At 43.2% G+C, this 23,116-nt stretch overlaps 1 protein-coding gene across 1 annotated transcript in view; it reads right to left on the reverse strand.

The window, feature by feature from the left end:
- Positions 1-804: 804 nt before the first annotated feature.
- The window catches only part of PLPP4 (phospholipid phosphatase 4), a 239,288-nt gene continuing 216,976 nt past the window's right edge, over positions 805-23,116 (reverse strand). The window contains exons 6-7 of the mRNA XM_075348650.1: positions 9,902-10,072; positions 805-2,380 (exon numbers count right to left, since the gene is read on the reverse strand). Coding sequence (XP_075204765.1) covers positions 2,181-2,380; positions 9,902-10,072 — 371 coding nt within the window. The 3' untranslated portion in view covers positions 805-2,180. The remainder of the gene's footprint in view (positions 2,381-9,901; positions 10,073-23,116) is intronic.

The raw sequence follows: 23,116 nt of genomic DNA on the forward strand, positions 1-23,116 counted from the left end.
AACACGGACATGTGAGCAGCACCAAAAATTATAATGGGCATTTGTGGTATCCATGAAAAAACAGATGCCACACGTATTGGAAACACGGACATGTAAAGTTGACCTAAGATGGAATTGATCACCAGGACATTAACCTCTTTTTTTCCACTTGGGATTTCTAAAAAACTAACTTTCAGGATCGTACAAAAGTGTTTTATACTGTCAAGTTGGTGTTTTTCTTTTTTAAGTCAAATATTGCTTTCTAGGTTTAGTGTTCCATTAAAGAGTAGCTATCATTAGATCCTGGTCAGATATTTTTAAAGAGGTGGTTCACTATTCTGCAGTAGTGACCACATCACTGTATAACTGATAGGGGAGGCTTTTTGTAAAAACCTTGTGTTTCCAATTCAGTCACTGAGCGGCACTACTGTGGTCCGCTCTTCCCCATCGCATGACATCTCTGGGCTCTGTGACCTCCAGTTGACCTGACACCACCGAGCCCGGCCCCAGTCTCCCTGAGTGACTGGGCTGTGGGCTGCGTTTCACCATCTATCGCAGCCCAGCATCTCGCATGCGCTCTCCTTCACTGCAGAGCGCCACAAGCGGGAGACATGCTTGGCTGTTAAGGTGCGTTGTGACAGGCGGTGAAACGTGGCCCACAGTCGAGTAACTCACGGAGACTGGGGCCGTCCACGGTGATGTCAGGTCAACTGGAAGTTGACGTGACATCACCGGATTTCAGAGGTCACGCGATGGGGGAGAGCAGACCGCAATAGCAGTGCTCAGAAGCTGAATTGGCAACACAAGGTATTTACAAAAAGCCTCCCCTATCAGTTTTACAGAGATGTGGTCCCTACTGTAGAGTAGTGTACCACCCTTTTAATGAAGAAAGGAATGGGTAGCTTAAGACTGGTAATTTTTCTAAATGGCAAAAATGGTCACAAAAGTTTCTAAAGAATCCAACTTTCTACCAAAAGTGAAATCCAAACTTATAGGATGTGAGAGCCCTGCACGCAGAGTGGAATGCTCCATAACCCAATGTGGCCCTCCTCTCTGTGAAAAAAACAGAGCTCTCATTCTTTTACAAGATCTTGCTCTTTACACTTACTCATCCCTCCCACATACATTGGTAAAGCAGTTACGGATTTGTAACTGCTGTAATTATGTTACCCTTCAGTACCCGCTAAGTAAAGCGTGGTTCGGTGATGAGTTAGTGCAAAAGAGTGAAGACTAGAGAGATCGTTCTTTCAACTAGAGGAGGGCCATTGGATCTTGTTCTGAATGCTGATATCCCATAACCCAGAAATTCGAAACAGACTTTTGCTTGAAAGTCTGGTCCTTTCGGGTGGCATTAAAGACCACTTTTCCTAATAGGTGATATTTTGAAAATTCATCAGTTCATTCTTTTATTAAAATAAAAAGAGCAGCCAAGACCGGTGACAGGTAGTCTTTAAGTCTGTGGTTTTGTATATCTTGCAAGAATAAAACCTTTCTCCATTTTTAACAGCTTACTATCACCAACCAACAGGTGATTATTGCACTCTCAGGGTATGATAAAAGTGATTACGAGAAAGCTTCACATGCATCAAAGAATTCTTGGGCTCAATCCCCAAATTACACAGGACATCATAATTAACTACATGCATGGACATTTAAATATATCTATCATGTCATTTTTTTATCAGTGCAAAACATCAAAATGTCAATGCTGAAATTTAGAAAAACCTGTGTTACACAGCAACACAACAGTAGACATTAGACGTATACTATGAAGCTACAGGAATGCCAGCACCTCCTAGGACGAGTGTGGTACAGGACATCTTATGAGGCTGTAGAAGTGCGTCCGTGGTTGGAGCGAATATTCCTGCACTGTGTTTAGACAGAAAACATGAACCTTCAATGACAAGTTGGTAGAATGATCTCCTACATAGACCACAAAAATGAGCCAGATGGTATCAAGAAATGGACTTTACAAAATGCGGACACACAGCACCATCATAAAACTGTAGTACAGATTCTGTATGGAGATGTAAATGTCTGTAGATGGTATTATACCTCTATAATGTGGATAGACATTGTCACTGCATTCATTGTAGAACTGCTGGTCACATAGATGCAATGCCTGGTACTGTACACACAGTGCAGGAAACCTCTTAAATGAGGCCATGTGTGGCTACAAGTCAAATGTGACCACTCGCTGGTCATACGGGGCCCTCCGTCATTCCTTCATGCATTAAGCTGTCATTGTTTTCAGTAGGTGTTGGTTCCTCTTTCTTTTGGGTGGTGACCTGACGGAGACATATAGAAGGGCGGTGGCAGGAGGAATGCGTCAGTGCTGGGTAATGTTGCCGGTAACAGATATAGGCTAAAATTAGACCAATCACACCGCCTACGAAGGCATCTAAAAAAGAAGGAAACATAAAAATTAATCTAATAACAGTATGGCATGTGAATCTATAGGATAAGTGGACTAGTCTGAATTTGGGTTAATGGATGAGTGTGACCAAGAAGTACAGACAACGGGGATTGAGTAAGCAGCATGATGGTGTATGGCCCAATTTGCTCCATTTGCATTTTTCTCATTACCTCACTCATAGCCCCCATAACCACTTATCTACAAGTGCATCTCAATAATTTAGAATATCAAAAAGTTAATTTATTTCAGTAATTCAATAAAAAAAAGTGAAATACATATATTATATAGAGTCATTACACACAGAGGGATCTATTTCATGTGTTTATTTCCGTTAATGTTGATGATTATGGCTTACAGCCAATGAAAACCCAAAGTCATTGTCTCAGAAAATTAGAACATTATATAAGACCAACTAAAAAAATGATTTTAAACTCAGAAATGTTGGGGCCTACTGAAAAGTCTGTCCAGTAAATGCCTCGATACTTGGTCGGGGCTCCTTTTCCATGAATTAAGGCCCCGTCACACACAGAGATAAATCTTTGGCAGATCTGTGGTTGCAGTGAAATCATGGACATATTGTTCCATTTGTACACAGCCACAAACCTGGCACTGATTGTCCACAATTTCACTGCAACCTCAGATCTGCCTCAGATTTATTTCTGTGTGTGACAGGGCCTTTACTGCATCAATGCGGCGTGGAATGGAGGTGATCAGCCCGTGGCACTGCTGAGGTGTTATGGAAGCCCAGGTTGCTTTGATAGCAGTCTTCAGCTCGTCTGCATTGTTGGGTCTGGTGTCTCTCATCTTCCTCTTGACAATACCCCATAGATTCTCTATGGGGTTTAGGTGTGGCGAGTTTGCTGGCCAATCAAGCACAGTGATACTATGGTTAGTAAACCAGGTATTGGTACTTTTGGCAGTGTGGACAAGTGCCAAGTCCTGCTGGAAAATGAAATTTCCATCTCCAAAAAGCTTGTTGGCAGAGGGAAGCATGAAGTGCTCTAAAATTTCCTGGTAGACGGCTGCGCTGACTTTGGTCTTGTTAAAACACAGTGGACCTACACCAGCAGATGACATGGCTCCCCAAACCATCACTGATTGTGGAAACTTCACACTAGACCTCAATCAGCTTGGATTGTGGCCTCTCCACTCTTCCTCCAGACTCTGGAACCTTGATTTCCAAATGAAATGCAAAATTTACCTTCATCTGAAAACAACACCTTGGACCACTGAGCAACATTCCAGTTTTTTTCTCCTTGGACAAGGTAAGATGCTTCTGGCATTATCTATTGGTCATGAGTAGCTTGACACAAGGAATGCGACAGTTGTAGCCCATGTCCTGGATACGTCTGTGTGTGGTGGCTTTTGAAGCGCTGACTCCAGCAGCAGTCCACTCCTTGTGAATCTCCCCCAAATTTTTTAATGGCCTTTTCTTAACAATCCTATCAAGGCTGCAGTTATCACAGTTGCTTGTGCAGCTTTTTCTACCACACTTTTTCCTTCCACTCAACTTTCCATTAATATGCTTGGATGCAGCACTCTGTGAACAGCCAGCTTCTTTAGCAATTACCTTTTGTGGCTTTCCTTCCTTGTGGAGTGTGTCAATGACTGCTTTCAGGACATCTGCATAGTCAGCAAGTCTTCCTCATAATTGTGTAGCCTACTGAACCAGACTAAGGGACCATTGTAAATGCTTAGGAAGCCTTTGCAGGTGTTTTGTGGTAATTATTCTAATTTTCTGAGATAATTACTTTTGGGTTTTCATTGGCTGTAAGCCATAATCATCAACATTAACAGAAATAAACACTTGAAATAGATCACTCTGTGTGTACTGACTTTATATAATATATGCGTTTCCGTTTTTGTATTGAATTACTGAAATAAACTAACTTTTTGATGATATTCTAATTTTTTGAGATGCACTTGTATATTAATAACCAAACTAAACTTTCTTTTGGATAAATTGATCACAGTAGCCTTTTTATTAACATAAATTAACAAGCACAATATAAATAACCAAAGATAGAGGGGAGGTCCTTGAAGTTACCAGATCTGGCACATATAACCAAAGTACTTTTGATAGATATATTTTACCCTCAGCTGTAATACCCCAGCCAAGAGCACCATACCACAATTAATGGCCAAAATGTATAACATGACTGGCTCCCAGGACAAACGCCCTGTCCCGAGTTCCTCCATCCGGGAGGGAATCATCCATATAAATCCCCACGGCCAGCAATTTCACCAACTCCAAGGATCCCCCACACACCGCCACAACCACTGTGACATGAGGTTTTTAAAACCGCCCCCAAACGTGTATAAAATAAGCATAAACCATGAAAACCACAACCCTTAACCAAAAAATGACTGGGAGGATGGGACTCCTAGCTGTATGTTCCCTAAAATGGACCCTTTTCCCGCACTTTTCCTTATATATCCCCATTTTCCATGTCCCTACCCCTCACCATTTGCACCGACCCAGACAAGCAATCTACCCTCATTTCTCCATGGACCTATCCCTGTCACATAGGCCTGTGTCAACTTGTTTGGGTCTGGTCCCTTCTCTTTGGGTATTAATGAGGGTATTGTTATTTTTTTTACCTGTCTGATCCCTTTTCAAAATAATTTTCTTTTGCTGGAAAAACCTTTTAATCATGTCCTGTAAACTGTGGAAAGTGGTTCAAGTGGCTAAAATCTAATATATAAAGCTGAGTGTATGTGTATGTGTGTGTGTATGTGTGTGTGTGTATGTATGTATGTGTGTGTATGTATGTATGTGTGTGTATGTCCGCTAAAGGAATCTGCACCGTCGCATTTCCAATCACGAAATTTTACACAGACGCCTCATGTAACCCAGGGAACATCGTAGACTATGTTTTGACGGAAAAACGTAACCCGGTGCTTTACAATAAAGGCCGCTTTACACGCTGCGACATCACTAGCATCAGCTAGCGATGTCGCGTGCGATAGCACCCACCCCCGTCGGTGGCATGATATGTGATGATCGCTGCCGTAGCGAACATTATCGCTACGGCAGCGTCACATGCACATACCCGTGCAGCGACGTCGCTGTGACCGGCGAATCGCCTCCTTTCTGAGGGGGCGGTTCGTTCAGCGTCATCACAGCAGTGTCACTGAACCGCTGCTCAATAGAAAAGGAGGGGAGGAGATGAGCGGCCGGAACATGCTGCCCACCTCCTTCCTTCCTCCTTTTCCAGTCGACGCAGGTAAGGAGATGTTTGTCGCTCCTGCGGTGTCACACATAATGATGTGTGCTGCCGCAGGAACGACAAACAACATCGTTACTGCAGCAGCAACGATAATTGGGAATAGGGGGTGATGTCACCGATGAGTGATTTTGAACGTATTTGCGACGATTCAAAATCGCTCATAGGAGTCACACACAACGAGATCGCTACAGCGGCCGGATGTGCGTCACAAATTCCGTGACCCCAACGAGATCACTTTAGCGATATCGTAGCGTGTAAAGTCACTTTAGTCTCTAAAATCCTGCCGCCATTAAACTGAATGGAGGTGTGAGCTATAGGTTATTAATAGCAACTGTCAGTGGTTGCTATAGGAACAAAATAAATTGTTAGTTGAAGCTTATGTGAGAGTTTATATGATGTCGGTGGAGAGATGCATAGAGAGACAGAAAAAGACAGACAGAGACACAGACAGAGACAGCCCTGGAAAGAGACAGCCCTGGAAAGAGACAGCCCTGGAAAGAGACAGCCCTGGAAAGAGACAGCCATGGAAAGAGATAGCCCTGGAAAGAGACAGCCATGGAAAGAGACAGCCCTGGAAAGAGACAAATGGGCAAAGAGACAGCCCTGGAAAGAGACAGCCCTGGAAAGAGACGGACCTGGAAAGAGACGGACCTGGAAAGAGACAGCCGGGCAAAGAGACAGCTGGGCAAAGAGACAGCCCTGAAAAGAGACAGCCCTGAAAAGAGACAGCCCTGAAAAGAGACAGCCCTGTAAAGAGACAGCCCTGGAAAGAGACAGACGGGGAAAGAGAGACAGACGGGGAAAGAGAGACAGACGTGGAAAGAGAGACAGACGTGGAAAGAGAGACAGACGTGGAAAGAGAGACAGACGGGGAAAGAGAGACAGATGGGGAAACACATATAGAGAAAGACACACATATAGAGACAGACACAGAGAAAGAGAGAAACAGACAGACACAGAGATGGAGACAGATAGACTGATACAAATACAGACAGAGACAGACACAGACAGACAAAGAAAGACACAGACAGATAGACAGAGACACACACAAAAAGAGACTGGGAGAGAGACAGAGAGACAGTTACTATCCCGGGCAACTCCCGGGTACTACAGCTAGTCTAATATATAAAGCTCAGTGTATATGTGTGTGTATGTATGTATGTCCGCTAAAGGAATCCGCACCGTCGCATTTACAATCATGAAATTTTGCACAGACACTCCATGTGACCCAGGGAACATCATAGACTATGTTTTGACGGGAAAAATTAACCCCGCGCTTTGTAGTTACTCTAAAAAATTCTGCCTCCATTAATCTGAATGGAGCTGGGAGATACGGGCTATTAATAGCAACTGTCAGTGGTTGCTATAGGAACAAAATAAACTGTTAGTATAAGAAGCTTATGTATGAGTGAGAGACAGAAAAAGACAGACAGAGACAGACAGACAGGGAAACTGACAGAGAGACAGGGACAGCCCTGGAAAGAGACAGACAGATAGAGAGAGACACAGAGAAAGAGAGAGACACAGAGATAGAGAGAGACAGACAGAGAGACTGATACAGACAGAGACAGACACACAGACAGACAGACAGAGACAGACAGAAATGAGAGAGATAGTTACTATCCTGGGCAACGCCCGGGTACTACAGCTAGTACATTAATATAATCCATTTGAAAGTAGTCGTTTCTATGGTTACCGACTACGAACACGCTCGGTTTAGTCTGATTCTGCAGTCATATTCAGCCATTGCAACAATTAACAATTGTTGAAAATGTGATCTGTTATCACATGTACAGCACCATGTTCATGTGCAGCATATATTATGCTCAGTCTGGTCTCATAAGTGTATAGATATAGCAGGTTTTGAAGCCTTTTTTAGGGCAATGGATGCCATGGCAACCCATCAGTGCCTGAATAGGGCCCTTAGAAACCCTAGTTATCACTACAGTGACATCTAAAAAGTTAAATATCCTGGATTAGATGGGGGTTTTAGTTATCCCGGCTTTTACAGTTTTTAAAGATCCTTTATGATATGCTAACGAGTGCAGCGACTAGTCGCAAGGGAGTTAGTTCCTCTCTCCGCTCTCATTCCGCCCTCTTAGCATGGTAGGGGCCCACTAACATTCTATTCACTGTAGCATCATCAGCAGTGATGCGCGTACCTGTGTCCACTGTCACCGCTCATCAGAAGTCCCAGCACTTCCGGTCATTCGCAGTATGAGGCGGGGTGTATGTGTCCTGGCTTCAGAGTGGTCTAGTGCGCATGACCGAAAGTGCTGGGACTTCTAATCAGTGGAGTCAGCGGACACAGGTACGTGCGTCACCACTGATGATGCTGCATTGAATAGCATGTTAGTACACCCCTGTGAGCGTGCTTACATGCTAAGAGGGCGGAATGAGTGCAGAAACTAACTCCCTTGTGACTAGTCTCTGCGCTCATTAGCATATCATTAAGGATCTTTAGAAATACTTTTTCTAAAGATCTCTTTATCTATGCTACTATGTACATGGAGAGTTAGGCAGGGATTAGAAATATGCACCCAGAACTGCTCGTGGTTCTGGGTGCATATTGCACCTGACAGGTTCCCTTTAACAAGAGACTTTCTATGATGTGCATGTGATTCATTTTGCAGCTGGGGTGGATTGTCTAAGGCCAGCTTTGCACACTACGACATCGCAGGTGCGTTGTCGGTGGGGTCAAATCGAAAGTGATGCACATCCGGCGTCACTTGCGATGTCGTAGTGTGTAAAACCTTTTTGATACGATGAACGAGCGCAAAAGCGTCGTTATCGTATCATCGGTGTAGTCTCCGACATTTCCATAATGCCAATGCAGCGACAGGTACGATGTTGTTCCTCGTTCCTGCGGCAGCACACATCGCTGTGTATAAAGCCGCAGGAGCGAGGAACATCTCCTTACCTGCATCCCGGCTGCTATGAGAAGGAAGGAGGTGGGTGGGATGTTTACATCCTGCTCATCTCCGCCCCTCCGTTGCTATTGGCCGGCCGCCGTGTGACGCCGCTGTGACGCCGCACGGTCCGCCCCCTTAGGAAGGAGGCGGGTCGCCGGCCAGAGCGACGTCGCAGGACAGGTGAGTGCATGTGAAGCTGCCGTAGCGATAATGTTCGCTACGGCAGCTATCACAAGATATCGCACGTACGACGGGCGCCTTAGGAAGGAGGCGGGTCGCATGCCAGAGTGACGTCGCAGGACAGGTGAGTGCATGTAAAGCTGCGGTAGCGATAATGTTTGCTACGGCAGCTATCACAAAATATCGCACGTACGGCGGGGGCGGGGACTATCGCACTCGACATCGCAGCATCGGCATGCGATGTCGTAATGTGCAAAGTACCCCTTAGGCTATGTTCACATGTTCAATTTTTCCTGCTTTTTTCATGTTTTTTTCATGAGTTTTGTGCAAATTAGAATCAGCTTTTTACAGTACCAGCAAAACCTACGTTTTTTAAAGAAGCAGTATGTCAATTCTTTCAGCGATTTTGCTGCTTTTTTAACCATTGAAAGCAATGAGAATGTAAAAACACTGCTACATATTTTGATCCTTTTTTTGCTTTGGTTTTTGCTGCTTTTATGGTGAATAAAACCAGCTTAATTTAGGCATTACTGTAGAGAAATGACACTCCAAAAACGCAGCTAAAAAATGCAGCAAAACCTGCTTTTTGGAAGCTGATTAACTGCCAAGAGAGAAGGTTAGGCTGGGGCCACATGGGCAACACTGCAATCCTCGCATGACACTCGGCTCACGCTGGCAGCACAGCGGGAAACTAGTGTCGTGCGCATGTCATTGCGACTGAGATCTGATCGTGCGATCGAACCACAGCTACAAGGGGCGAAGGGGCGGCCAAGCGCTGAGGAGGGACAGGAGGGATTTATCTTCCTCTCTCCTCCGTTGGCAGTTACTGCCATTCTCGCCCTGCACTCGCAGTACACCGGTGTAATGCGAGTGCAGTGCGATGTTTCTCTCGCCCCATAGACTTGAATGGGTGCGAGATAAAGAGGATCGCATTACACCCGCAGTATGCTGCGATTTGTTTTCTCGACCCGATTAGGGCTGAGAGAATAATCGCTCATGGGTGCTGGCACATAGAGTAATATTGGTCCGGGTGGAATGTGATGTTTTATCACACTCCACTCGCTCTGATTTTAATGCCGTGTGTCTTAAGCCTCATGCTGCAGAACAAAGCAGCAAAAACGCAACATGTGAACATAGCCTAATGATTCTAGTAGAATGCCATGATGATAATTGTAGGTTCTTACCTTGCCAGTGATGTTTGTAATCACACATACGTGAAAGTGCGATCATCATAGCACAATACAGAGGCAGGATGGTGGCACAGAGGCGCCAGCTCTTCCCTTGTCCCAATTCTGTAAAACAATGTAATTTTCCTGCCAGGTAGAAAGAGGTAAATCCAAGGCCCGAAAATGCAACTGTAATAAAAATATAGAAAAAGCTAAAAAGGTAGTGGTATACAAGATAAACATCTTTAAAGGTAAATATGGAGGGTAAATACATTCATAGTCAAATCAGTAAAATCAGTCTAAATGGTAATTTGATGGGTCACCTCATTGGAAAGTTGACAGACCCATAAAGTAATGCTTTGGAGAAAAAGTTAAAAATAGCACTTTTGCTGAAGGAAAACCACCATGTCCCAAACATACGGTACGTTGTCCTGGTCCCTGCCACTGAAGATGTACATGGGAGTATTCATACAGAAAGCATGGCTGCAATTACAGGTCCCAAGAAAGGGAGGTTGGTGCTTACCCTTCAGAATAAGGCTGTGTCCGCACTTTGCGTCAAGAAATAGTTTTTGCCAAAGTTGCTTTTGACCTCGAAAACGCGGTAAATACGCGTGCGGTTTTAGCTGCGTTTTTAGCGCTTTTTACCTGCATTTACATTGCATAAAGTCAGATGTGTTTTGATTACAAAGACACTACTAAATAAAGTTTTAACATACAAACACTATAAAAAAAGGTAAAAAAAAATTAAAATAAATATGATGTTTAAAATCATAACAAAATTAGTTATATTTAATATAATTATAGCGGTTTTATACTATTTATGGCAACAATAACAATAAAATAATATTTGTCATTATTTTAATTGTCAAGCTGTGTGTGTGTAAAGGGACATATCATTCCATTATTTTGATGTCATAAATGCATGCGTTTATGTAGTCCAATACGCATGTTTTCTGTAGCTAAAAAGCAGGTAAAACGCTGGAATTTTGATGTTGCTTGCTTTTGACAACTTCTCATTGACTTCAATGTTAGCAAAACGCAGCCCAAATGGCAAAAACAATTGACATGCTGCTTCTTTAAACGCTGAGTTTTTGCCCAAAATTATGCAAATTAAACTCAGCGTTTAGAACTGCAAAGTGCGCACAAGAAATCCCCATTTGGTATAGACTTTGCTTGAAAATCAAAACGCATGCCTTTTGGCATGAAAACGCTCAGTTCAAAACGCAGGTAAAAACGCAAAGTGTGGACACAGCCTAAAAGCAGTATTTTCAGCTTTTTATCGGAGAGCCACTTTAAGACATTGCTTGACTTTGTCCTTGTGTTAAAAATACTTAATTATTATCAAAATTAGGGGTCTAATCTCTGTCTGAATGTCAGTGCTTTCTATATAATGATAATAAAATATACCTGGAGGTGCCCCACGGCATTTCTTCCTATAGTAGAACTATCTATAGCTCATTTGCTCATTTTATTATGCCAGAGGATAGAGTTTATAAGAATGAGACGGTCCCCAGAGGATGAGAAAAGGAAATTAATCATAGTCAGGAATCTGGGTTAAGATCAATTTGGCATCTCAGCTACAAAAATGTGGGGCAAACAATAGACTGTCCAGGGAAAATGCATAATGTACGGCATACAATTCAGCGCAGGAAGAAATAAATACTGTCACATTTCCAAACACGAGAACAGAATGAACACAACAAAAATACAGAATTCAAAAAATAAAATTTAAAGGGATGACTCAGATATACAGCTCTGGCAAAAATTAAGAGACCACTGCAAAATTGTCAGTTTTTCAGATTTTTCCCTTTTATAGGTATATTTTTGAGTAAAATGTAAATTTTTCTTTTATTCTATAAACTACTGACAACGTCTCTGAATTTCCAAGCAATAAATTTTGTATTTATTTCTGAAAATGAGAAATAGTCAAAATAACAAAACAATTCATTGCTTTCAGCCTCAAATAATGCAAAGAAAACAAGTTCATAATCATTTAGAAACAATAACACTAATGTTTTAACTCAGGAAGAGTTCAGAAATCAATATTTTGTGGAATAACCATGATTTTCAATCACAGCTTTCATGCGTCTTGGCATGCTTTCCACTAGTCTTTCACACTACTTTTGGGTGACCTTATGCCACTCCTGGTACAAATATTTAAGCAGTTCTTCTTTGTTTGATGGCTTGTAACTATCCATCTTCCGCTTTATTACATTCCAGAGGTTTTCAATGAGTCCAGGTCTGGAGATTGGGCTGGCCATGACAGGGTTTTGTTGTGGTGGTCCTTCATCCACACATTGATTGACCTAGCTGTGTGGCATGGCGCATTGTCCTGCTGGAAAAAACAGTCTTCAGAGTTGGGGAACATTGCCTGAGCAGAAAGAAACAACTGTTTTTCCAGGATAACCTTGTATGCGGCTTGATTCATATGTCCTTCACAAAGTTTAATCTGCCCAATTCCAGCCTTGCTGAAGCATCCCCAGATCATCATCAGTCCTCCAGCAGATTTCACAGTGTGAGCAAGACACTTGTACGCATCACCAAGTCTTCGTCTAAGACATCCAGGTGTTGGGCAAAGCTGAAAATTAGACACTTCAGAGAAGATTACTTTACTCTAGTCTTCTATGGTCCAATCCTTATGGCCTTTGGCAAACTTCAGCCTGGTTCTCCTTTGCTTCTCATTGATGAAAGACTTTTTTTTGGCTTTACATGACTTGAGCCCTGCCTCAAGGAGCCTGTTACGAACTGTTCTTGTAGTGCACTTTACCCTAGCTGCCATTTGCCATTCCTTTTGTAGGTCACTTGATGTCATCCTGTGGTTGCTGAGTGACATTCTAATAAGATGATGGTCATCGCGGTCAGTGGAGAATCGCTTTTGCCCTGTGCCGGTCTGTAGCTTTATTGTCCCCAATGTCTGCTGCTTGACCTTGTAGTATTGGACTGTCGTCTTAGAAATTTTAAGGATGGCGGCAACATGATGCTCACTGTATCCCTCTGCTAGTAAAGCCAGAATTGAGCCCTTCTTTTCCTCACTCAAGACTTTTCTTTTCAACTCCTTTGGCATGGTTAAAAATTATTTTTTTAATTCCTATTACTTTTGGGATATTACTAGCACTTGTTTTGCCATCCAGCTTGTCCTACTGCAGGAGGATTGTGAAGACCACAGCAGTGTTTTTTATACTTTCCCTCATTAAGTAAGATTTGGCTCAGGTGATCACCTAATCAGAAGCACATTAAGTAGAATGAGGTGTACTCTGCTTGGAATTCAACTAAAGCTGGAATGGAATGGCTGTCAGACATGTAGAGAAGCTGATTTTTATAAATCTGTGCAGTGGTCTCTAAATTTTTGCCTGAGCTGTATAGTACACATACTATGTCACCTATTGGCTTTAAGGTTGTGAGCGTTTACGTTGAGCTTTTGTAGTCTTTTAGTACAGCTACACTGTGTTATCTTAGCCTTAGGCCCCCTTCACTCATCCATGTCTCTGGTACGTGTGACATCTGTTTTCACACGTACCGGAGACACTGACACGTAGACCCATTAAAATCAATAGGTGTGTGCACATGTGCGTGTTTTCACATGGACCGTGTATCCATGTGCTCCACACGTAGACATGTGCGTTTTTCTCTGGCAGCACGGGTGTCACACGGCCTACACAGATGTGATCTGTGTGACATCAGTGTGACACGTACCGGAGAAAACCACGTTTCCGTGAAATAAAATGAATTTCTGAACTCATCTGTCTCAACCGCTGCTGTCTCTGCTGCTGCTGTCACTTGCTTCCAATCCCCACTCATTATGCTCATCGCATATTCACTGCACCGAGGACCAGAAGCAGCAGCAGCGGGGAGTCAGCAGGGCCGGAGACCGCAGAGCGGAAGTCATCAGCACCACGGACAGCAGCGTCAAGGACAGGTGACCATAAAGTTCCTGGTCTCCGTGTATTATCACGGATAGCACACGGACAACACTCATGTGCCAAATTCACAGCACACAGAGTGCCATATGCACCTTTTACATGTTCCTGAAAAACGTGTGGTTTTTCATGGACGTGTGAAAGAGGCCTTAGGCTGTGTTCCCATGTCCTGTAATCATTCTGTTTTTGGATCCATTTGGAAAATGTCAAAACAGATTCGTTAACTTATTGTACAAACAGATCACTTGTATACCCAATCTGTTAGCAGATCCATTATCATTATAGTCAATAGAACCAATAACAGATCGATTACAATTTTATATTTTTAGCGAGCTAGAGAGAGATAGATAGATAAATGTGCAACACATATATAGTGTCTCACCCTCTTTCATATTGTAAGCTTGCATCATTTAGCACCTTTCATGTGGCACTAAACGGTGTTTAGCCTTGTTTTTAGCCCCAAATTCAATCTTAAAAAAAAACCTGATGTGGGGTGCCCTTTATTTTTGGTAGCCAGCTAAGGTAAAGCAGACAGCTGCAGGCAGCGGAGCGCAGCTGGCAGCTTTACCTTAGCTGGTAATCCAAAACAGAGGTCACCCCACACTGTTGCTTTAAATTATTTATTTAAAAGTAAATAAATAATTTAAAAACAAAAACATGGGGTCCCGTCTAAATTGGATCACCAGCCAAGGTAAAGCAGACAGTTGGGGTTTGGTATTCTCAGGCTGGAGAGGCTCATGATTATTAGGCCTTCCCCAGCCTAAAATGAGCAGGCCGCAGATGCCTCAGAAATGACGCATCCATTAGATGCACCAACCCTGATGCTTCACCTCGGCTCGTTCTGTTGCCCCGATGCAGTTGCAAATGGGCTAATAAAGGGGGTTGAAACCAGCTGTGAATTGCCAGCTGGCATCAAGCCCTGGTATTAATAATGGATGGGCTTCTAGCAGACACCACCCATTACTAATCCAGTAGTTGAAATAACAAAAATTTTATTTGGACAAACACCCCCAACTACAGTCTCATTTACCGATTTATTTTAAAAAAAAATGTCCGATGTAATCCATAGCGACGTCCCACAGCGTTCCCGAAAAACCAACCATAATCCAATAGGGGGGGGTCCAACAACGATCCCATACTCCCTGTGTCAGTCAGTGAAGAACAGAACGTTCCCATTAGCTGGGAGAGCAGTGACTGCAGCCTCACACACTGCTATGAGAAGCATTGCAGTGAACTGAGATGACTTCATGAGTCATGGAGTAACCGTGTAGTCTGTTGTGCACCATTTTCGGGAGTATACGCTTACAGTAGATGGCCATAATGGGTACATTGTTCTGTGAAAATCAAAGATAAAACATGTATTTGATTCATCGATGTCTGAATGCTGAATGCACACCAGTCACAATGTATAGGGGAATAATGAAAAGCAGAACTGCTATGGGAATACTAGACTGAAAAATACAATGGACTATCTGAAAAAAGTGAAAAACATGAAAATGGTAAGTGCATAACTGCTATGAATAATAGGAATGAGAGATGTTTAGCCATTATATTGATCAGAGCAGAGGAGCCCCAAGACCAAACGCCAAGGTAATCTCTATTTTTGGGGTCCCTAACCTACGTGTAACCTCACCTGCAGTTAAAAAACTTGCTCTGTATGGGAAGCAAAGGACCAAGCTATATATGTGAAATAAGACACATGGCTATGGGTGGGGCAGGGTTCTCAGACAGAAAATGCATACTAATTAAAGAATGTACGTCTGGAACACCATGGTGTGAACAAGGTGCAAGACTCAAAAATATACAACTAAACAATAGGATAAAGAGTTGCACACCAGTCACAATGTATAGGGGAATAATGAAAAGCAGAACTGCTATGGGAATACTAGACTGAAAAATACAATGGACTATCTGAAAAAAGTGAAAAACATGAAAATGGTATGTGCATGTGTTGCGCCACTGACCTGGTCAGGCACCACAGAGTACTGCACCCATGCTGGGGACAGTGCTTCCAGGTAATTCTAAAGGCCAGAAAGGGGTGTGCACGCACAGACACATAGCAACCAGGTCTCCCACATCATTAGAAGTGACCCTTGGGTAGCCTCTGAAAGAGGCTGGCTTTCAATTCTCAGAAAGGGGTGTAGTGGAGGGGCTGGAAGCTAGGTTGCAGAGGCTGTAAGAAAAGGGGGAGGAGCAAGCCAGTCTGAGAGCAGTGTACAGAAGTTGCTGAAGGAAGCAGACGTACAGCCACGCTAGTCAGACCCTTCAGGTGTGGTAGCTGTTAGCGGGGGAGTACAGTGACTAGAAAGTCAGTCTGAAAGACACCTGAAGAGAGGCAGTCGAGTACGGGGACTGCTGGTGACTAGACACACAGGGAACAGGTCCCTAGAGCGGACATCCATTTACTGATCTGCTAAACCTGCCGGTGAGGGAACTAGAGGTTCCTCACCAAAGATACAGAGTTCGAGCCTCAGCAGCAACAGGGGGACCCATAAGGAGATAGAGCCAGAAGCCATCTCACCTGGTCCACGCTGCCGGTAAACGGGCCAGAAAGGGGAGAAAAGGCATCAGCAACTTCCCTGGATAGATCCCACAGTACTTCAAGTCAGGGGTTATCCGAAACAAGAAGTGCAAGGAAGGCGAGTTAACGGCTAACCTCAGTTCGGCCTGAAGGAGTTCCTGGTTCCACTTGGTTTAATCACAGCATCGCCCGGGTACCTCACAAACCAACTAAAAGTGAAGTAAACAAGTTGAAAGACTGTCTGGACTGCGACTGAGTTATTCTGCGACCTGTTGTTCCACACACCCGAGTCCCTGGGGCCAGCCTCACTCACGGGAGGCCATACCACCCGACTGCAGACCCCATCAGCCCCAGACGCTCGTTAAACCTGCAGTGGCGGTCACCCATAACCCTGACTGCAAACAGTGAGTGGCGTCACGACTCCCATGTAAATAAACCTGACATACCTGTTGCCAGCGGTAATCAAGTGGAGCCCCTGTGGCGTCCCAGAAGGTGGTGTGACGTCCCTGAGGCGACCGCTACAGGTAGGCAACACACAAAACTGCTATGAATAATAGGAATGAGAGATGCTTAGCCATTGTATTGATCAATGCAAAGGAGCCCGAAAACCAAACGCCAAGGTAATCTCTATTTTTGGGGTCCCTAACCTACATGTAACCTCACCTGCAATTAAAAAACGTGCTCTGTATGGGAAGCAAAGGACCAAGCTATATATGTGAAATAAGACACATGGCTATGGGTGGGGCAGGGTTCTCAGACAGAAAATGCATACTAATTAAAGAATGTACGTCTGGAACACCATGGTGTGAACAAGGTGCAAGACTTAAAAATATACAAAATATACAACTAAGCAATAGGATAAAGAGTTGTACACCAGTCACAATTTTTGGGGTCCCTAACCTATGTGTAACCTCACCTGCAGGTTACACGTAGGTTAGGAATCCCAAAAATAGAGATTACCTTGGCGTTTGGTTTTGGGGCTGCTTTGCATTGAACAATACAAACATCTCTTATTCCTATTATTCATAGCAGTTATGCACATGTTTTTCACTTTTTTCAGATAGTCCATTGTATTTTTCAGTCTAGTATTCCCATAGCAGTTCTGCTTTTCATCATTCCCATATACATTGTGACTGCTGTGCAACTCTTTATCCTATTTTTTAGATGTATATTTTTGAGTCTTGCACCTTGTTCACACCATGGTGTTCCAGACGTACATTCTTTAATAAATATACATACATTATGCTGAATGCTACAGAACTGTGGCATAATTTGCACTAAAACTCCCTCTTTCATGACCTGTACCGTATGCATACTGTAGCCAATAGACTCTTTCTGGTTTGTTGGAAATGAGACGTGGCCTAACATTAACATCACGTGGTACAAAATAGGTTTTGACGCCAAGTTCTGGAACAAAGTAAGTCACCTAATGGATTATATAAACTTAGATTAAAATATGAATACAGATTTAGCAAACATAATAAACCACTATACGAAATCTGGTGCATTTTAAGACTGTTTTCATTGTTTGAGAATTTGACAGTATTGATAAAGCTACACTATTGTTCGTACATTTAATGCATGTTTCATACAGCAAGTGTCAAGAAAACAACTAGTATACACTCCTACACAAAACGACAAAAGCAAAAAATAATGGAAGTTGAAAAAAAAGTAGCACTATATTCTATATAAAAATAGTAAACTTTGTTAAATCAAATTATAGAATTTAAAGAGGAACCCCATGATGGAAAGATGATATCACCAAAGGGGAGCTGTAATATGATCCAGATATTAAATTTCAGAGAAATATAATCATTAATGTAATAATAGTGGTGGCTCAGTGGTTAGCACTGTAACTATGCAACACTAGGGTCAGCACTTCAAATCCCACCAAGGACAACATCTGCAAGGAATTTGTATGTTTTCCACGAGTTTGTGTGGGTTTCCTCCCACACAACAAGATGTGTACAGAGCCTAATAAGGACTGTGGGCAAGTTTTACAGTTCTATATACATTTTTCAGTTCTACTTTTAAAGTTCTCTAAAATCTAGGGCAAGTATTGAAAAAATAGGTGCTAAGGGCTTCCCAAAAAAATCTTTTTTCCTTAATTAACTGTTTCATAGTAAAGTTGGTTGGCAAGGTGTTCATGACTTGATACCTTGGGGCTCATCGGATAGTTCAAGTTTGCACCTTTTTTCAGAAGCTATATAAATATGTATAAAAGCCAATTATGTCATGAATGCTTTTTACCTTTTCCTGATGTGCACAAAGCCAGCATCTGCTTCTAACAGCAGTGACCAAAGCAAGCTCTGATCGCTGCTGTTCAACCATTGAAATGTCAACTAGTGACAGCAGCATTCAAATGTTGAAATTGTTTGTGCTTGCCTGCTGAAGGGCCCTGTATCTGTTATCTTAGGACCACTTTACATGCTATACGACATTGCTAGCGATGTCGTGCACGATAGCACCCGCCCCTGTCGTTGTAACGATATGTGGTGATCGCTGCCGTAGCGAACATTATCGCTACGGCAGTGTCACACACACATACCTGCTCTGCGACGTCGCTGTGACCAGCGAACAGCCTCCTTTCTAAGGGGGCGGTTCGTTCAGCATCACAGCGACATCACAGCAGCGTCACTGAACCGCTGCCCAATAGTAAAGGAGGGGCGGAGATAAGAGGCCGGAACATGCCACCCACCTTCTGCATTCCTCCTTTTCCGGTGGACGCAGGTAAGGAGATGTTTGTCGTTCAAGCGGCGTCACACGTAGCGATGTGTGCTGCCGCAGGAACGACAAACACCATCGTACCTGCAGCGGCAACGATAATTGGCAATAGGGGGGCATGTCACCGATGAGCGATTTTGAACGTTTTTGCGACGATTCAAAATCGCTCATAGGTGTCACACACAACGACATCGCTAAAGCGGCCGGATGTGCGTCACAAATTTCGTGACCCCAACAAGATCGCTTTAGCCACCTGTAAAGCCACCTTAAGACTATGTGCGCACTTTGCCTCGAGGTAGTTGGAGTTCTAAACGCATCCTCTGGCAGAAATTGCTTTTGCCAAAGTTGCTTTTGACCACAGAAACGCGATAAATACACGTGGGTATTTACCGCGTTTTAGCCACGTTTTTAGCGCTTTTTACATGTTTTTCCATTGCGTAAAGACAGATGCGTTTTGAACCTAAAGACACTGCTAAATAAAGTTTAAACAGTCAAACACTATGAAAAAAGGAACAAAAAAAGAAAACAAATATAATTATTTAAATCATAACAAAAATAGTTATATTTAATATAATTATAGCGGTTTTATACTATTTATAACTAAAATAACAATAAATTAATATTTCTCATTAATTTAATTGTTGGACTATGTGTGTGTGTAAAGGGACATATTCCATTATTTTCATGTCCAAAACGCATGTTTTCTGCAGCTATAAAGCATGTAAAACGCTGGAATTTTGATGTTGCTGCTTTTTGCAACTTCTCATTGACTTCAATGTTATCAAAACGCAGCCCAAATGGCAAAAACAATTACAATGTGCTTCTTTGAACGCTGAGTTTTTGCCCAAAAATATGCAAATGAAACTCTGCGTTTTGAAGAGCAAAGTATGCACAAGAAATCACAAAATCCCATAGCCTTTTCTTGAAAATTAAAATGCATGCATTTTGGCATTAAAACGCTGCAGTTCAAAACGCATCTGAAACGCAGGTAAAAACGCAAAGTGCGCACATAGCATAAGTCCTCCTATGATGCATAACCTGTAGTTGGGCTTCATAAGAGAAAGTCATTTTAAAGGGGTTGTCCCACTACTCATACAGTCGATTCTGAATCCCACCTGTAAAATAATAAACACTTATAGTTACTTCGTGTGCTGGCGCAGTTCAAACAAACATTGTCAGAACTAGCTCTCCCGGGGCTCTCATGATCTCTGCAGCTAATCAGCACTGGCTTCACTCTACTAACCTTCAGACACATCCAGAGGCAGTGAGAGCTGTGGCTGCCCTCTCACTTTCTCCAGATGTATTGATGTGTCTGAAGAAGAGGAGGGTGAATCCAACATTGATTAGCCACAGGGATTGCATGACATAATGTCACGCGAGTCCCTCGAGAGCTAATGCCAGCTCCGGTGCCTGCACCAGAGGTGATTATAAGTACTGTTATTTTACTGAAGGGGAAATGTAGGAATTGTAATAGTTATGACATATCAAATAATATATGTAATAGTTTTTCATATCAAAATATAAAATAAATTAACCGACACGATAAAATTATGCACAGAAACACCAGAATTATAGTTTTTTAGTCATTGCACCTCCTTAAAAATTTGCAACTGAAGTAGCATCAAAACATACCATGCACCACAATATAATATCAATAAAAGCTTCAGCTTGAGAATTTCTAATATATAAAGCTGAGTGTATGTATATATGTATATGTGTGTGTGTGTGTATATGTGTGTGTGTGTGTGTGTGTGTGTGTGTGTGTGTGTGTGTGTGTGTATGTCCGCTAAAGGAATCAGTACCATTGCATTTACAATCAAGAAATTTTGCACAGACACCCCATTTGACTCAGGGAACAACATAAACTATGTTTTGAGGGGAAATTTTAACCCCACACTTTACAGTTATTCACCCCAAAAAATGCTTTCTTATTATTTGGATGTGTGAAGTAATATATTGCCTGTTTTAACAGTTAGCCTAAATATTTATCAGGTGGCCTATAGCAACCAATCACAGCTCTATTTCTATTTTGCTACAGGTCATTAATAGGAGCTCTGATTGGTTGCTATAAGCAACAAAGGACATTCATGGTATAAGAAGCTTACGTGTCAGTTGATATGATTTTTGTGGTGAGAGGGAGAGTGGGAGAGAAAAAGAGTGGGAGAGAGGGAGTGTGGGAGAGCGGAAGCAAGGGAGGGGGGTGAGTGGGGGAGAGCGGGAAAGTGGGAGAGAAAAAAAGTGGGAGAGAGGGAGAGTGGGAGAGCGGAAGCAAGGGAGGGGGAGAGTGCGGGAGCGTGGGAGAGAAAAAGAGTGGGAGAGAGGGAGTGTTTGAGAGTGGAAGCAAGGGAGGGGGAGAGTGGGGGAGAGGAAGAGTGGGTGAGAGGGAGAGAAAAAGAGTGGGAAAGAGGGAGAGTGGGAGAGCGGAAGCAAGGGAGGGGGAGAGTGGGGGAGAGGGAGAGCAGAAGCAAGAGAGGGGGAAAGTAAGGAGAGGAAGAGTGGGAGAGAGAGAGAGTGGGAGAGCGGAAGCAAGGGAGGGGGAGAGTGGGGGAGAGGGAGAGTGGGAGAGAAAAAGAGTGGGAGAGAGGGAGTGTGGGAGAGCGAAAGCAAGGGAGGGGGAGAGTGGGGGAGAGCGGGAAAGTGGGAGAGAAAAAAAGTGGGAGAGTGGAAGCAAGGGAGGGGGAGAGTGGGGGAGAGCGGGAAAGTGGGAGAGAAAAAAAGTGGGAGAGAGGGGAGTGGGAGAGCGGAAGCAAGCGAGGGGGAGAGTGCGGGAGCGTGGGAGAGAAAAAGAGTGGGAGAGAGGGAGTGTTTGAGAGTGGAAGCAAGGGAGGGGGAGAGTGGGGGAGAGGGAGAGTGGGAGAGAGGGAGAGAAAAAAAGTGGGAAAGAGGGAGAGTGGGAGAGCGGAAGCAAGGGAGGGGGAGAGTGGGGGAGAGGGAGAGCGGAAGCAAGAGAGGGGGAAAGTAAGGAGAGGGAGAGTGGGGAGAGAGAGAGTGGGAGAGCGGAAGCAAGGGAGGGGGAGAGTGGGGGAGAGGGAGAGTGGGAGACAAAAAGAGTGTGAGAGAGGAAGAGTGGGAGAGCAGAAGCAAGGGAGGGGGAGAGGGAGAGTGGGAGAGTGGAAGCAAGGGAGAGGGAGAGTGGGGGAAAGGGAGAGTGGGAGAGAAAAAAAGTGGTAGAGCGGAAGGAAGGGAGGTTTAGAGTGGAGGAGAGGGAGAGTGGGAGAGCGGAAGCAAGGGAGGGGGAGAGTGGGAGAGCATAAGCAAGGGAGTGGGAGAGTGGGAGAGAAAAAGAGTGGGGGGGGAAGAGTGGGAGAGAGACAGAGAGAGAGAGAGAGAGACTTAGTTACTATCCTGGACAACGCCGGGTATTACAGCTAATTATCAATAAAAAGAAGACCTAACACAGCTCTGTCGAAATATAAAGGAGTGATAAGTCTCCTAAATGGCGACAGAGCAAAATTTCATTTCTTCAGAAACTATATTATTTTTTACATCTTTTTAAAAAATAAATAAATACAAGTTTGCTATTGCTGTAATCACACTGACCTGTACTATCGGGCGGACAGGTGGTTTTTACTTAACAATGATCATTGTAAGAACAAAAAAACAAAAACACCCAAAACTCTGTATTTTCTTCACCATTCTACCACACTTGGATTTTATTTTTCTGCTTCTTAGTACATTATATGATAAAAAAATGCATGCAACCATACAATTTTGTCATGCAAAAAAAAAGAAGCAAAAAAACAAGCTAGTTTGTTAGAGAAAATAAAAAGTTATGGCTCTTGGAAGATGGTGAGGAAAAAACGAAAGTGCAAAAAAATGGACACTTACCCAGTTATTAAGAGGTTAAATGTTTAAGTGTTACACTATAGAATAAATTTTATGAGGGAGTCAATGGCTCTGTAAGTGCAAAGTATACATTACAATCTGGTCTCAGCCCACAAAAGCAATTGAAATTCAAGTGATTGGACCCTTGGCTTTCTTCGTTTTTCTCGGAAGCAGGACACGTATTCTAAGGTTCCAAATCAGTAATGAGTGGCATATGGTTTCTAATTAGACCAAACCATATGCAGC

This window comes from Anomaloglossus baeobatrachus, chromosome 5 (assembly GCF_048569485.1).
Source record: "Anomaloglossus baeobatrachus isolate aAnoBae1 chromosome 5, aAnoBae1.hap1, whole genome shotgun sequence".
Lineage (NCBI taxonomy): Eukaryota > Metazoa > Chordata > Amphibia > Anura > Aromobatidae > Anomaloglossus > Anomaloglossus baeobatrachus.